This window comes from Glycine soja, chromosome 9, assembly GCF_004193775.1.
Source record: "Glycine soja cultivar W05 chromosome 9, ASM419377v2, whole genome shotgun sequence".
Taxonomy (NCBI): domain Eukaryota; kingdom Viridiplantae; phylum Streptophyta; class Magnoliopsida; order Fabales; family Fabaceae; genus Glycine; species Glycine soja.
Window position 1 is genome coordinate 37,776,623 of NC_041010.1, and position 13,678 is coordinate 37,790,300.

General features: G+C 34.7%; 1 protein-coding gene across 1 annotated transcript; it reads right to left on the reverse strand.

The window, feature by feature from the left end:
• Positions 1-9,347: 9,347 nt before the first annotated feature.
• Positions 9,348-13,144, reverse strand: LOC114368718 (beta-amylase 1, chloroplastic-like). Its single transcript, XM_028325950.1, has 4 exons — positions 12,381-13,144; positions 10,694-10,904; positions 10,483-10,593; positions 9,348-10,320 (listed from the first exon to the last, which is right to left on the reverse strand). Exons 1-4 carry the CDS (start codon positions 12,962-12,964, stop codon positions 9,517-9,519), a joined length of 1,710 nt encoding a protein of 569 aa, XP_028181751.1. The 5' UTR covers positions 12,965-13,144; the 3' UTR covers positions 9,348-9,516.
• Positions 13,145-13,678: the final 534 nt, after the last annotated feature.

Sequence of the window (13,678 nt, forward strand, 5' to 3'; positions counted from 1 at the left end):
ATTTCTTTTTTCTATCTCCCACCTTTGTTTTCTTTCCTTCTTTTTCTTCAAATTCCTATGCAACTCATCTTTATATATTCAATATTTTAAATAATGGGACAAGGGTGCAACGAAAGGAAATGGACTATTTTTAGAAAATACTTACTTTTTAAAAGCTTTCTAAAAAAGTTGAAAAAAATGAGATTATTCACTCAAAATAAATTTAATCAAACAAGCAATTACTTCAGAGTTTAAACTAGTTAATTAATGCCCAAGGAAAAAAATACTGAAATGGAAAAATTAATAGAGTATTCCTCAAAATTTAGCAGCAACAAACAATAATGCAAGCAGATATTAGATTTATTTTCTCCCTCCTTTCATAGCAAAATCAACATAAATCAGAACATTACCAGCTGTAACACTATAGGCATTATCTCGGAAGAAAGCACAAACGAAGTAATATAAAATTATTTCAAACCACACCAGAGGCATCTAGATTTAATTACTCGCTACAAAGAAGAAGAAAATTACTTTTAATAGAAATGATGATACAGAGAATTTGTCAACGCTAACTAATTTTTCCATATGAAAGCAAGAGTAAGCATAAAAACAATGTTATTATTTAGAACAAAGAGAAAAAGAAATTGCTAGTAAAGAGAGGCAAAGTGAGCGTTGGATGCAAAGGTTAATCACTCATTACTACTTTTCCCATTAGACAAGACTTCTCGTGGATATAACCCAAGAATCAATTGCTCCATTAATATAATAACTAATTATCAATCAATTACAGAATCTAATTATTTATTAAGAAACCAAACCAAACCTGATAGCTTCGAAGCTTCCTCTCTTGTGCAGCTCAGCAAAGTATCAAAACCAATGGATCTTCGACGTGGTTGGCAGCACAAGCCTGGATCTACGATCGCGACCAAGAACAACTGTGGAAGCTAGTGCCGTTCAACGAAGCAAACATTGTCCATGCACAGTGAAATAGAATTAGGGTACGACATTTATGAAGGTCTTCTTAGAAAAGAAAAATATAGAGAGGAGGAGTGAGCATCTGAGGTTTGCTCTTTTTTTTTCTCAACATAAACAACCACATGCATCAAAACAACAAATGTAATAAAAAAAACTCAGATCTAGAACAACATAAACAACAAGTTTCAGAAAAATTGCAAAATATGAGCTTTCTTCTTTGCCTCTTCATTCCCTTGTGTTACTGTTCCAGAACCTTCTCCACACTCCCCTCTTCGATTTGCTCACTTTGTCTTTCAAATCAACGATTTCGATGACAACCTTCGATTTGCAGTTGTCTTCGGAGGCCACCGCAACCTCGATCTGGTTGTGGTTTTGGTTTGGAGGTTGTTGATTTTGTTGGTTGTTGGTTCTGGTTCTAAGAAGGGGAGGGGGAAAAGAGAAAAAAAAGGGCAGGGGGAAGGAGGACTGAGAAGGGTAGGGAGAAGGAGGACAGAGAAAAAGACCACATGTCTTGCACACCTACCCAAAATCCTCACCCTTAGTTCATTTTTAGTGGCTTCAAAAGCACACTTAAATTAAAACCTACCTTCGCTCCCCACTCAACATGCTTGAAGTCAATTCCTAGCAAATATTATAGGGGTTGAATTCTAGGAAAAGTAATAAGGGTGAGTGGTTTTTGGTATGATTAGGATGTTCATATTTCATATATTGAATATCCAACAAATTAATTACGTGAGAGATTTCAATTGTAATTGAATTTAATTTATTTTCCTTTTTATCTATATTATAATAAATAACATGAATTTCTTAATAGAGATAAAAAAATGTTGTCACTAAATCAGAAACATTATTTTAAAAGATAAATATAATATATAAAAAAAACTTATATAAATATACATATTCTAATTTATGTGAATAATATTTTTAACATATATTAAGATTAACATATTTTTATTATTTATTAGAATAGTATTTTTTATTTATATTTAACTTTATTTAATCCAGTGGTTAATTTTTTTTCAAAGAATTAAATTATATAGTAAATAAATGTACTTAAATAAAATGAGAATATTTTCTGTTTTTAAAATATTTATTTATGTAATTTATTGATGGTATTTTTATCTATATTACAATAAATAACATGAATTTTTTAATAGAGATAAAAAAAATATTGTCACTAAATCAAAAACATTATTTTAAAAGATAAATATAATATATAAAATAAAAAAACTTATATAAATATATATATTCTAATTTATGTGAATAATATTTTTTACATATATTAAGATTAAGATATTTTTATTATTTATTAGAATAGTATTTTTTATTTATATTTAAATTTATTTAATCAAGTGGTTATTTTAAAAAAAATTAAATTATATAGTAAATAAATGTACTTAAATAAAATGAGAATATTTTTTATTTTTAAAATATTTATTTATGTAATTTATTGATAGTATTTTTTTATCTATATTACAATAAATAACATGAATTTCTTAATATAGATAAAAAATGTTGTCACTAAATCAGAAACATTATTTTAAAAGATAAATATAATTTATAAAATAAAAAAAAACTTATATAAATATACATATTCTAATTTATGTGAAAATATAATTTAATCTTATATGTTATATTTTAAAATATAATATATAAGATTACAAAAATAAAATGAATTTGAACTATTTTTGCATAAAATTTATATTAATATTATATTTTTCACCAAATATTCAAATGAGCACTTAGATGTCGTCATATGAAGGAATGTGCTTCTCATTCTAAACATCATGGTTTTTGTCCTTCTTCCTCAAGCATTTTTAAAGTTTTTATTTTTTTAAGAAAATGTTAGTCAACTTTTTATTATAATCAATGTTTGAAATTTAACCATCAACGGTTAAAATTAGGAGTGGGTAAGCGGGCCGACTCGCCTCGCGTAAGTTCACATTGGTAGCAGACGAACCAGTCTATCCCACACTCTTACATGAACTTAATACATTAGTTCGCACCTGCCTCGCGACACTAGTTTTTAAAGAAACACTTAAATTTGAAAATAAATATAGTTTTTTCTCTTAAAAAAAGTCAATTACACTCAATTATATATATATTTTTAAAAATCTTAATAATTCTCTAACAAATACTCAATTACAGTAAATTTGGTGAAATTATAGGTAAAATAGGGGGACATATTTTGCAATTAAGGCTTAAATTAAAGTAAATTTGGGATTTTGGTGAATGCATATGTTATGCATTGCATCTTATTGGGCCTTGCTCAATGCATATGTTCTACTAAAGTCAAATTGGATCTTCATCAATGCATAAATTTTACTTATGTCATATTTAAACTTATTGAATAATTTGTGTTACACTCATACCTTATATTTTGAATTACTTAATTTTATAAATTTTGATAATCATATATTTTCAGAATATAAAGGGTATTTATTATCATTTTTAAATATTTATTTTGTAAAAAATACAAATTAAAAGACTAATGATAAGCATGACTTATTTATCTTAATCAAATAATGTAAATATTATTTTCTTAATTGAAAAATATTACTAATATACTAATTTCAATATTTTTCTAGTACAAAATATATTTAAGTGCATTATATATTTATTACAATTTAGGATAAATAAAAATTTTGTTACTTTACTTGTATAGAAAAAAGTTATTTTAATCTCTAATTTGGTCGCTAATTTGAAAACTTTAATATCCATAGCGACCAAATTATTTTCAGTCGCTATAATCTTCATATAGTGACCGAAGTCGCTTCGGTTGCTATTTTCAACCACATATTGATCGCTACTTTGGTGGCTAAAGTACTTTTGTTTTTTTACATATACAGCAACCGAAATAGTCACCGAAGTTTTCAGCAACCACTCATTTCGGTCGTTAATTCAGTTGCTGACACAGGTTACACATCATGATCAACTTCGGTCGCAAATTCAGTCGTGAGTTGTAACGTTAACTGCTCGGTCGCTAATTTTGGTTGCTAAATTACATTTTTCTAGTAGTGAAAGTTAACTTTAAAAATCAAACAATCCTTCTTGCACCTCTTGTCTTCATCTATCACTTCATTGGATAGTAACACACCATCGAGCATAAATCGTCCTCCCACAAAAGCACTTTGTCTCATGTCAATTATTTTCCCCAACACCTTTCCCAACCTTTTAGCCAGGACCTTTGAAATTACTTTATACAAACAACCAATCAAAGAAATGGGTCTATACTCCTCCAACCCAAGCAAATCATCCTTTTTAGGTAGCAACACAATGAAGGAAGCATTTGCACCCCTCGAAATGACCCCATTTGCCCAAAAATCCTTCATCATATCCACAAATTCATTTTTCATCGTGCCACAACATTTTTTAATGAAATGAAAATTCATGCCATCCGATCCTGGACTCTTATCACTACCATAATCCCATATGGCCTCCTTGATTTCCTCATCCTTGAAAGGTTGACATAGAAAGATGTTGTCTTCCTCATTTAGTCTCTCAAAATGCACTCCATCAAGGATTGGTCTTTTTGAAAACGTGTTTGAAAGTATTCCATAGTGGTTTTTTTTTTTTTTTACTACCACTGGATCCTCCACCCAATTGCCATTAACTTTTAATCCTTTGATGCTATTGACCTTCCTCCTCCACTTGACCATGGAATGGAAGTATTGGTATTTCCATCTCGTTCTTTTAGCCATTTACTCCTTGACTTTTTTTGTAAGATAGATTCGTTTCTCTTTGCTATCCTCCATAGCTCCTCCAACAAATCTCTTCTCATCTTCATCTCTTCCTCCCCTAACCCCATTCTCATCCACCACATCCAATGTATTTATATTTGACATAGTTGTTCTCACTTGGCTTTGTATACCTCCAAAGCTATCCATGTTCCATTCCTTCATGTCCTTCTACAAAAGTTTTAATTTCTCTTTGAGGACATAAGCCGCCCATCCATGTGTGTTATAAGAACTCCACCAATCCTTCACTTTTTGTAAGAATCCCTCTTTTTCCAACCACCAATTTTGGACCTTAAATGATTTTGGTCCCCAATCAATGGTTACATCCTTCATGACAATGGGACAATGGTTGGAAAAGGATTTTTCCAACAAATTGTTTGCATCCCTCCTACACATCAAACCATTCATTAGACACAATGTCACAACCGGGGTCATGATAGAAATTCGAGAGAAGTTTTAAAAAATGGAGGAGTTCCCACCATAATTTATTAGGAGAAAAACTACGAGAAAACCTTTTGAAAAAACAAATAATCTTTAGAATTAGATTTGAGTTCGGGAGTCGTGTAAGAAAAGTATTAGCATCCTACGTCGCACATCATGAAGATGATTATCTCTAATTAATCAAGCAAACTATTTTTAACTTTTAAAATATTTATCTCACCCCAAAATGATAATCAATGATAAATGATTATTTTATTTATTTATTTATTTATTTTTATATGAAAGGAAACAAGAGAAAATAAAAAAAAGAATGGTGCTAAATTGACACAAAACATATAATGACCATTAAGATAAAATTAAAGAATGATTGAAACATAATCAAAATTGTTAATTAAAAAAAACTTTAAATTGTTTACTTTTTATTGAGAAGACAATAAATGGAAGAAAAAAAAGGTAAATGAATAACAATTAAAAGGAACGTGAGATTTTGCTTTTTAGATGGAAGGTTTTTATTGCAAAATATGTACACAACAAAAAAAAGAATAAAAGGTTTATGAGACGGTGTGAAAAAAAAAATTGCGTGAACTAACAATTAGCTAGTTACAAGCCTTTTGGAAATGCTTCGTCATGAGAAAAAGAAAAGATCCCAAGTCATTGTACAGTAAATGAACAACAATTGAGGACTAAAGGTATATAGCAATATCAATAATAAAAAAAAAGTAAAAAACCATTGAACATTAGTGACAGATTCAATCCATGTTAGTAGCCGCATGACATTAATTCCTTTTTCTTATGAACTGAACCAACACCACCGAAAGTCAAAACCATTAGCCAAAAACATTTTATATCTATCTCTACAAGTATATTTCTCAATTAAAGCGAAAGGAGCTGAGAGCAAAGAAAGACATAACTTGCCATATCAAAACATGAGTTTGCAGTAAACTTATACTAGCATACATTCTTCAGAACAACATGGTTTTAAGCAGTGAAAACAACACCTTTCATACTATAAAAGCACAAAAAGGACAGATCAACACAAATGCATTTATATGAACAAACAAAACGGAGAAGCACTGCACATACATGCATTAACTGATAAAAAAAATAGTGAAGGCAGTGGTTCAGTCATTCCATCATACAGCTTGAGTGCAACAAAAAATAAAACAAGATTTCAATCCACAAACGTCATCAACCACAACAAACTCACAGTGTAGTACCATTCATGGAACGTCAAACAAATACACAGTAGGAGACATCCCTTACACAGTAATTGTGCAACAAAAGAAAACCACAGGTAATTAAAAGGATTTACCAATTTGAAGTTTCTCTTCTATTAAGAGTTCAATGCCAAAATACAAGCTGTGTTCTTCCTTCAAAACAGAAAATTACAACCGGTTCTCTCCTCCCAGTCCCTTTTCCCTTTTACAGAAAACTCTCTTGAACTTCTCCCTTTTCCCAGAAGTCCCCCCAAAAAATCCCCCCCTTTGATTGTGACCCGTTGTGGTGTTTTCTCTCTCCAGATTTGAACCTGTGGTGGCAGTATCTTGACCACCATATCATCTTCAGGTTTCCACTCTCTTTCAGTTCTTCCACAACACGAAAAGAGTAAGGATTTCCATGTATTTTTACCCACTCAGTACTGCAAATATTGTCATATGATGAAGTGCTTATCATAACCCTTGCATACTCCAAACTAGCCATCTTCTCTGTGTTTTCATCTACCTTAATAAAACTGCCAAAGATTGAAACTTTTTGTTTGAAACATACGTTGCTCCATGCGTTCAACAGCACCCCGACTATCCTTATGCAACAAGTTTTGTTTCCCGAAATGAAAAACGAGTTCCAAGGCTCAATAGATTCGAAACTTTCCCCCATCCATGCTTCAGACTCTTGCAACATGCCATTTAAATCACCTCCCTCCAAAGCCGTTAAGAGTACTATGTTATCCCTCAAATGCCTCATTTTTATTGAAGCCGTCCAACAAGAACTCATTCTGATTGAATGCGTCTTCTGGGTTTTTCATCCTCGCCACCATACTCTTGTTTAGCCATTCCATATTGCATAGGTGTCACGGTTTCCCTTCCCAACACTGTTTCTCCCCTGCCTTTGTTTCCATTTTTTGGCCTCCATGTCTGGCCAACTGGTATTACCCTTGTAGAAACTAACCGAGCATATGATCTTGCATTGTTGTGTCTCCCTGTTTTCTGGCCAGCATTCTGATAAACCACCTCCTTACCTTTCCCGACATCCTTCCCCTTTGATTGTGTTTCTTCTCTCCCTTGATGTCCTGTTGTTTTTCTTCCAATATCCACCCTACCATACTTTTCAAATTTTGTATTCTTTGCAGACCCTGGATCAGACTTTTCAAACCTTGGTAAGTTAATGTCCAGCTTTATTTTTTCTACAAAGATGTTATCTAGTTGTCTTTCCAATCTACTCGGGTCCTCCACCTCTCCTTGGTCCTATGTGAACCTCCCAGCACTTTCCCCATTGCAAGAATACTTTTCCAGAGATCAATGACTTCATAGTTGTCCGGAAAGTTTGTGAAATAAAGGATTGTTAATCCCCTCAGTGTTATCTGTTCACCATTTCTTGTTTCCCCCCCCCCACTATCCTAATGCCACTGTCCATTCCACCTTCTTGCCACCGCTCCTCTTGCCGTTCCATTCATTGCTAAAAAGTATCTGCATAAATTTCACAGTCAATCCTCTTTCTGTCTCCATAACCTCTCTTTTCTTCTCCTTTAACTTCCATCTCTTTTCTGCATATAGAAGATGATGTTAAGGGAGATATTTACATTCATAAAAATATATATAATAATAACCGATATTGTAATGGATGTTTATGGAAAAGCATATCCCTAAATGTTTTTCTGGATGAGATTGGTGGAGGCATTTTGCATTATCAAAGAGGATTGAAGATGAGGACCTTACAAGTTACAATGCAATGAAGTAAGAAAATTCCTCTTAATCATTGAGGGTGATAAGGGAAGAATAGTTTTATGTGACAAGCAACTGATAATCACCTCTGTTAAGGTATAGAACCCACTGAAAATCCTTTGTATTTCAAATTTTAAGATGATTCATGACCTTGGAGAATCATATTATCACAACAATCAGTGATCAAAGATGTTAATTTTGTTGGTTCGAGCAGAATTACCTCCAGGAACGATTAACTGTGTTCAATACTAAAAAGAAGTTGACTGGTTTACTCATGGTTATCACTGAATAATTGGTGAGAAAACATTATTACAAGTGGCTCTATAAAAATTGACATAAAATTTTTCTCGTTGATTGAACTACACATAACTTTGGAATCAATGTTATGTAGTGTAGGAGATCACGCAACTTGTATAATATCAAATATGAACTCAAGTAAAACAAAGAAAAAAGAGGTTAGATGCAAACGACCCGTAGAAAATCTTGAAATGCATTATCTTCTGTACAAGTAGACAAGTAGTTGATAAGCAATTTTTTGGTATTGAAATCTGCAGTAAGTCTTTCGTTAATTCTCGAAATTATTGGACAAAGACATTATAAGTGGATTTAATTATTAGGCAAGGCATCCATTCTCATCCATATCCATAGGTAAGTTTTCAGCATTATCTTGTAGTTTTTGTTTGCATACATACTACGATCAACCCTTTACTAATGACATCCATTAAAATAGTAAAAATCATTCAATATAAGGAACATATAAAGGACAAGATATAAGTAATTGTTGAAGTGTTAAGAATAGGTGGAATACCTCTTCTGGTTGTCATTTCTGAACACATAAAGTCTCAGTCACGGGATTTACACAATCCTTCCATTATTGTTTGCTAAGTGTGACTAGGATTGATATAAACTCGTGTTTGATGGTTGAAAATGTGAAAATATAACTGAATGAACATTAATCTTTCCGTAGGGTCTATTGGGGCCACAAATTCTATTAATGCAGTTGAGAATGTGAAGAAAAAAAGTGAAAAAGTCATGAGCCTGATGAAGTAGAAGATTAAAGACCGGTGAAGGTTGCTTAAATTTAAACAATGAAATCATTATGATTTTTAAATTCATTTTTGCCCAAAAAGAAAAAAAATATAGCATCAGATGCTATTACGCCATGTAGCAGATTAAGGGATGACATTTTTTTAAACCAGATTAAGTAACTACTTGTACAAAGTAGAGTAACTTTTAAGGAAACAGTACCCCAAAGTCTATGATTACGTACACAATGTAAAAGGGTCACAAATAGAAGTTTTAGGTGCATACAATACAAAACAATATAATACAAAATTTTACATCTTCAAAGCCACAAACCTGGGCTGTTGGTTCACTAAAACTTTCACACAGCCTCCTTGTGACTTATTCCTAAGCCCTATTACCACAAGGATGTTCAACAATTCTCAGTGCATCAGCACTGCAGCCTCTTGCACAAGAGGCTGTGTAACATGCACAAAATGCTCAGCTTCCCTCTCCACCTCTTCCCAACACTTGTGTGCACTCTTCCCTTCTTTCATCTTCTTCACAAATCCCACAAACTTCCTCCAGTTATTTGGTTCAAACAAATGCGGATTCATCCTCAGGTATGTGAAGGCACACATCTCTCTATCACCAGACTCACCATCAACATCCAATTGTGATGCCCTTATGATCTGCTCATGTGCATACTCGTCATACCGTGGCAGCGCGTTTTCGCCGGCAAGTGGAACCTGTGCCTTCTGCGTTGCCAGAGCCACTTGCTTCACCAGCTTCTCAGGTGCACAAAGGGCCTCTTGTGGCTGCTCGTGATCGCGCATCTCGATACAGGTGAAGTTAAAGATGGCACCGTGGCGCGCCAGCATTTGAGCAATGGGGAGGTAGCCATCACGGAATCGGGTGTTGTAATACCCTGCAGTGAGTTCTGGGGCGTGAGACCTTGTACCATAGTGCCAGTGAATGCCGGCAACCTTCACTGAGATCTTAACTCCAGTGTTGTCAAAGATCGACGTGGCTGATGAGAGAATCCTGTCACCATGTTCCAACAGCATCTGAGAGTACCAAGTGAGGAAAAACTCACCATATGGACCATCCCATCCACCACCTTCTTTGCGGAAAAATTGAGTGTCTTCTGGCCAGTTGTTATAGTGGCCAGCATCAGTAGGGCCTGTGCTTCCCCATTCAGGCTTACCGTGAGCTTCAGCAGCAGCTTTTAAGCTACTCAACATATACTGCACCATAGCATAATTAAGTATTAGAGGTTTAGAACACATTTTACCTTGTTTTCTCCTCTTTGTTCATGAAGAAATTTATTTATCCAAACAAATCCTAAGACAATTATATATAAAGGACTACAACAAGGAGAAGGAAAAAAAAAACATAAATATATATACCTTGTCATAGCATTGGAAAGCACCAATTCCTGGGAATTTCCATGTCCCATTTTGCTCTGGGTACGAAGGGTAACGCAACTCACCTGCTGGTCCCATCCCAACTTGGATTTCCTGAAATATTGCCAGTAAAAGAAGTTCAGATGAGAAGTTATATTTAAATAGCACAACAAATCACAGCATGATGTAAAAGTGCACTGAGAATGATATTTACCACAATGGTATCACCAAGGAGGTGCTTGAAAGTGTCTCCGAAAGCACGCATGAAATCAGCATAACATTGAACTGGGGATCGTCCCTTGAGCACCGGCAAAGTATCACATCCAAGTGATATATATTCATAGTTTCTTCTTCCCCATTGATCAGTATATGCAAGATCGTGGTCATTATCAATCTCCTCCACAACCCATTTGGGCAAAGGAATACTGAACACAGGACAAACTATCTGATAAGCCCACCAATAAGACAACTGGTATTCCAACACAGTGCTAACTTATAGCAAAATTAATGGCAGTAATATCTAAAATTACACTAACTATTTATATTTTTTAGTAGATCAGATGTATCTCTAATAAGAGATAATTCTACTCGAAACCGAATAGAATCATTATGGATGCTAAACTCTCCTCCAACTGTTTAGTATCAACATTACCACATGTCCATGATTCGAATTCGAAACCATTAGATGATCTTATAAATGTCAAAAATAATTTAAGTAAAATATATAAACAGAAACTATGCCTGGATTATTTGTTTCGAATAACATGTTTTAAGAAAAATGGAGAGAATTTGAGGAATACTTTTTCAAAAAATGGACCGAAAAATAAATTAAGATATCGGGTCCACTAAATTTAAGGTGTCCTTAAAAGTTAGTCTACTGTATGTGGCGATACCGACGTGAATCAGTAGAACTAGAAGTCCATCCTCACGTGGTCCCACTTTGGCACTTCCCATCACGAAAGCACACTCTTTTCTCATGTATTTTGTATTTACTTTTTACATAAGGACCACAAAAAATGAAAGAAAATAAGACTAGCATCACCGTGCTCATTACGCCTCTTTAAATCATAATATAAAGATTTATGAAATTATTTTTATTTTTTTTACAGGAAAATTATTGTTATTATGATAAAAATAAATATAATCATCATGTTTAAAATACTAAATTAAATTGTCATTATCCCTAATTATAAAAGAATGTTAACTCATTCTGTATAGTACAAAGATTAAAAATTAATTTCTGTAAAAAAAGGATTAAAATTTAATTAAATTCAGAATCTTCAAGTACTAATAAAAATGAAACATTAAAATTTCAGTTAAAGAGAAATGGCTAAATAATTATCAATATCATATACACAATTCTCAAGATTCAATTATTCCAGGTTCGTAGTTGAATATTCAATAGAAAAGAAAAATACTATACTTCGAATCAAAGTGATACAAGTCCAACATCACATGGCATGGCTTCATTTCCCATCACAAAACCCCTTTTAAAACGTTTATTTTATTTTTCACAAACGAGCTGCACCGTGCTGGGCACGCCTCTCATTTTCAATCATAATCAACGAAAACACCATATAATAATAACACCACATATTTACCTATAAAGATAAAGATGTGAATTTCATGGTAAATTGAATTAAAAGCAAAAACTTAACGTTAAAAAAAACCAACAAGAATGTATCAAAAACGTAAAATCTTTTCATGGTGTCACTCAATTAGTTTTCAGATTTCAAAACCAATTCGCAGAAATTAAACAAAAAAAAAATACTAGTAACAATTCTAATTGTTAAAACCAATTAATCTAGAATCTAATAAGATTTCGCCAGTAAAAATAAAAATCACAAATGATAAATAAAAAGAAAAAAAGAAGGAAGAAGAAGGGATTGCATAAGACTCACGTGCAAGAGTCTCCGACGTTACCGCCACATTGGTGAAATGACATAACAGCCTGCACCTTGAGGCCATGCTTCTTCGCCATTTCCATGAGTTCCACGTACCCTCCCCAATTATACTCCCCAGGCTTCTCTCTCTCCACCAAACCCCACCACACGTCCATCATCACCCCCTCCACCCCCGCGCTCTTCAGCGCAGCCATCGCCGCGTTCATCGCCTTTTTCCGGTTCACCGCGTTCCCCGCCGTCACGCTGTCCAAAGGCATCATCACAAACACCGGCACTCCCTCCTTCCCCTTCCCCTTCTCCTCCTTCCCTCCGGCAACGTACTCCTCCTCCGCCACCTCCGCCGTGAATGCCTGACACGCCGCCGACAGATCCGCCCGCAGCACCGGCGACCTGCACGGACTCAGCGGCGGCGAAAGCCCCTCCGCGCAGCCATCCGTCCTCATTACCTTGCACTTCAGACTCGCCGTCGGTGACTTCCACACCGCGGCAGCACTCACCGCCGCGGTCGATTCTCCGGCCGAGGAATCCGGCACCGTCGCACCAGCTAGGGTCCCGATCTGTTGAGTCATACTCAACGCCATTTTTCCAATCTCTACAATTCAATCAGTAAAAATTTCCTTTGGTTTATTTTCTGTTTCACAATTCGATTTCAAGTTTTCTTCAATTCAAAGAAATTTTCTTCAATGCAAAGAACAGACGAAGAAGATAATAAAATAGTGTTTTGGGTTTAGCGAATGCAGTGAGGTTGAAATTGGAGGGAGGGAAAGGGGGATTTATAGGGGGAAGGGGGGGTGAGGGGTGAGGAGAGGATAAGGTTACAATAAGTAATATTGTGGATTTGACCGTTACTTTAGCGCCACGTGTCATTTGGATGCGTGGCGGAGTTGGGGACGGGTGAGGGGGCGACGGCTACGATGGCTCGAGCGTGTGAGAGAATGGACGGTGGGATGGGGATTGCGCGTGAAGATACCAGAAAGTGCGGTGCCGAAAGATCTTCCCATGGTCGATGAAAAGGTGACACGTGACGGATGTGACTGCTCACGTGTCGTGACGGGACTTTCGGTAGGAAGGAAGGTTCTTGTAAGATTGGGACTTGACACGTGTTGTGCCATTGCTGAATGCAAACACCTTAGGCACTCAAGAAATCTATTTTTACACATTCGAAAAAATCCTCTACCTCACATGATTTTTCTTTTTTCTGGTTACCAAATTTACAGGCACAAGGTATTAATCTCGATAATTTAGGAGAAGGCCAGAAGGAGGCGTGATGTAACTTTTCTTCTCATTCTCATGAC

Coding starts and splice junctions, on each gene's coding strand:
- LOC114368718 (XM_028325950.1), bottom strand. CDS start 12,964: ATGGCGTTGAGTATGACTCAACAGATCGGGACCCTAGCTGGTGCGACG. Junction 10,905..12,380: donor AACGTCGGAGACTCTTGCAC/GTGAGTCTTATG, acceptor TCCTGTGTTCAG/TATTCCTTTGCCCAAATGGG. Junction 10,321..10,482: donor CTTTCCAATGCTATGACAAG/GTATATATATTT, acceptor GCTATGGTGCAG/TATATGTTGAGTAGCTTAAA.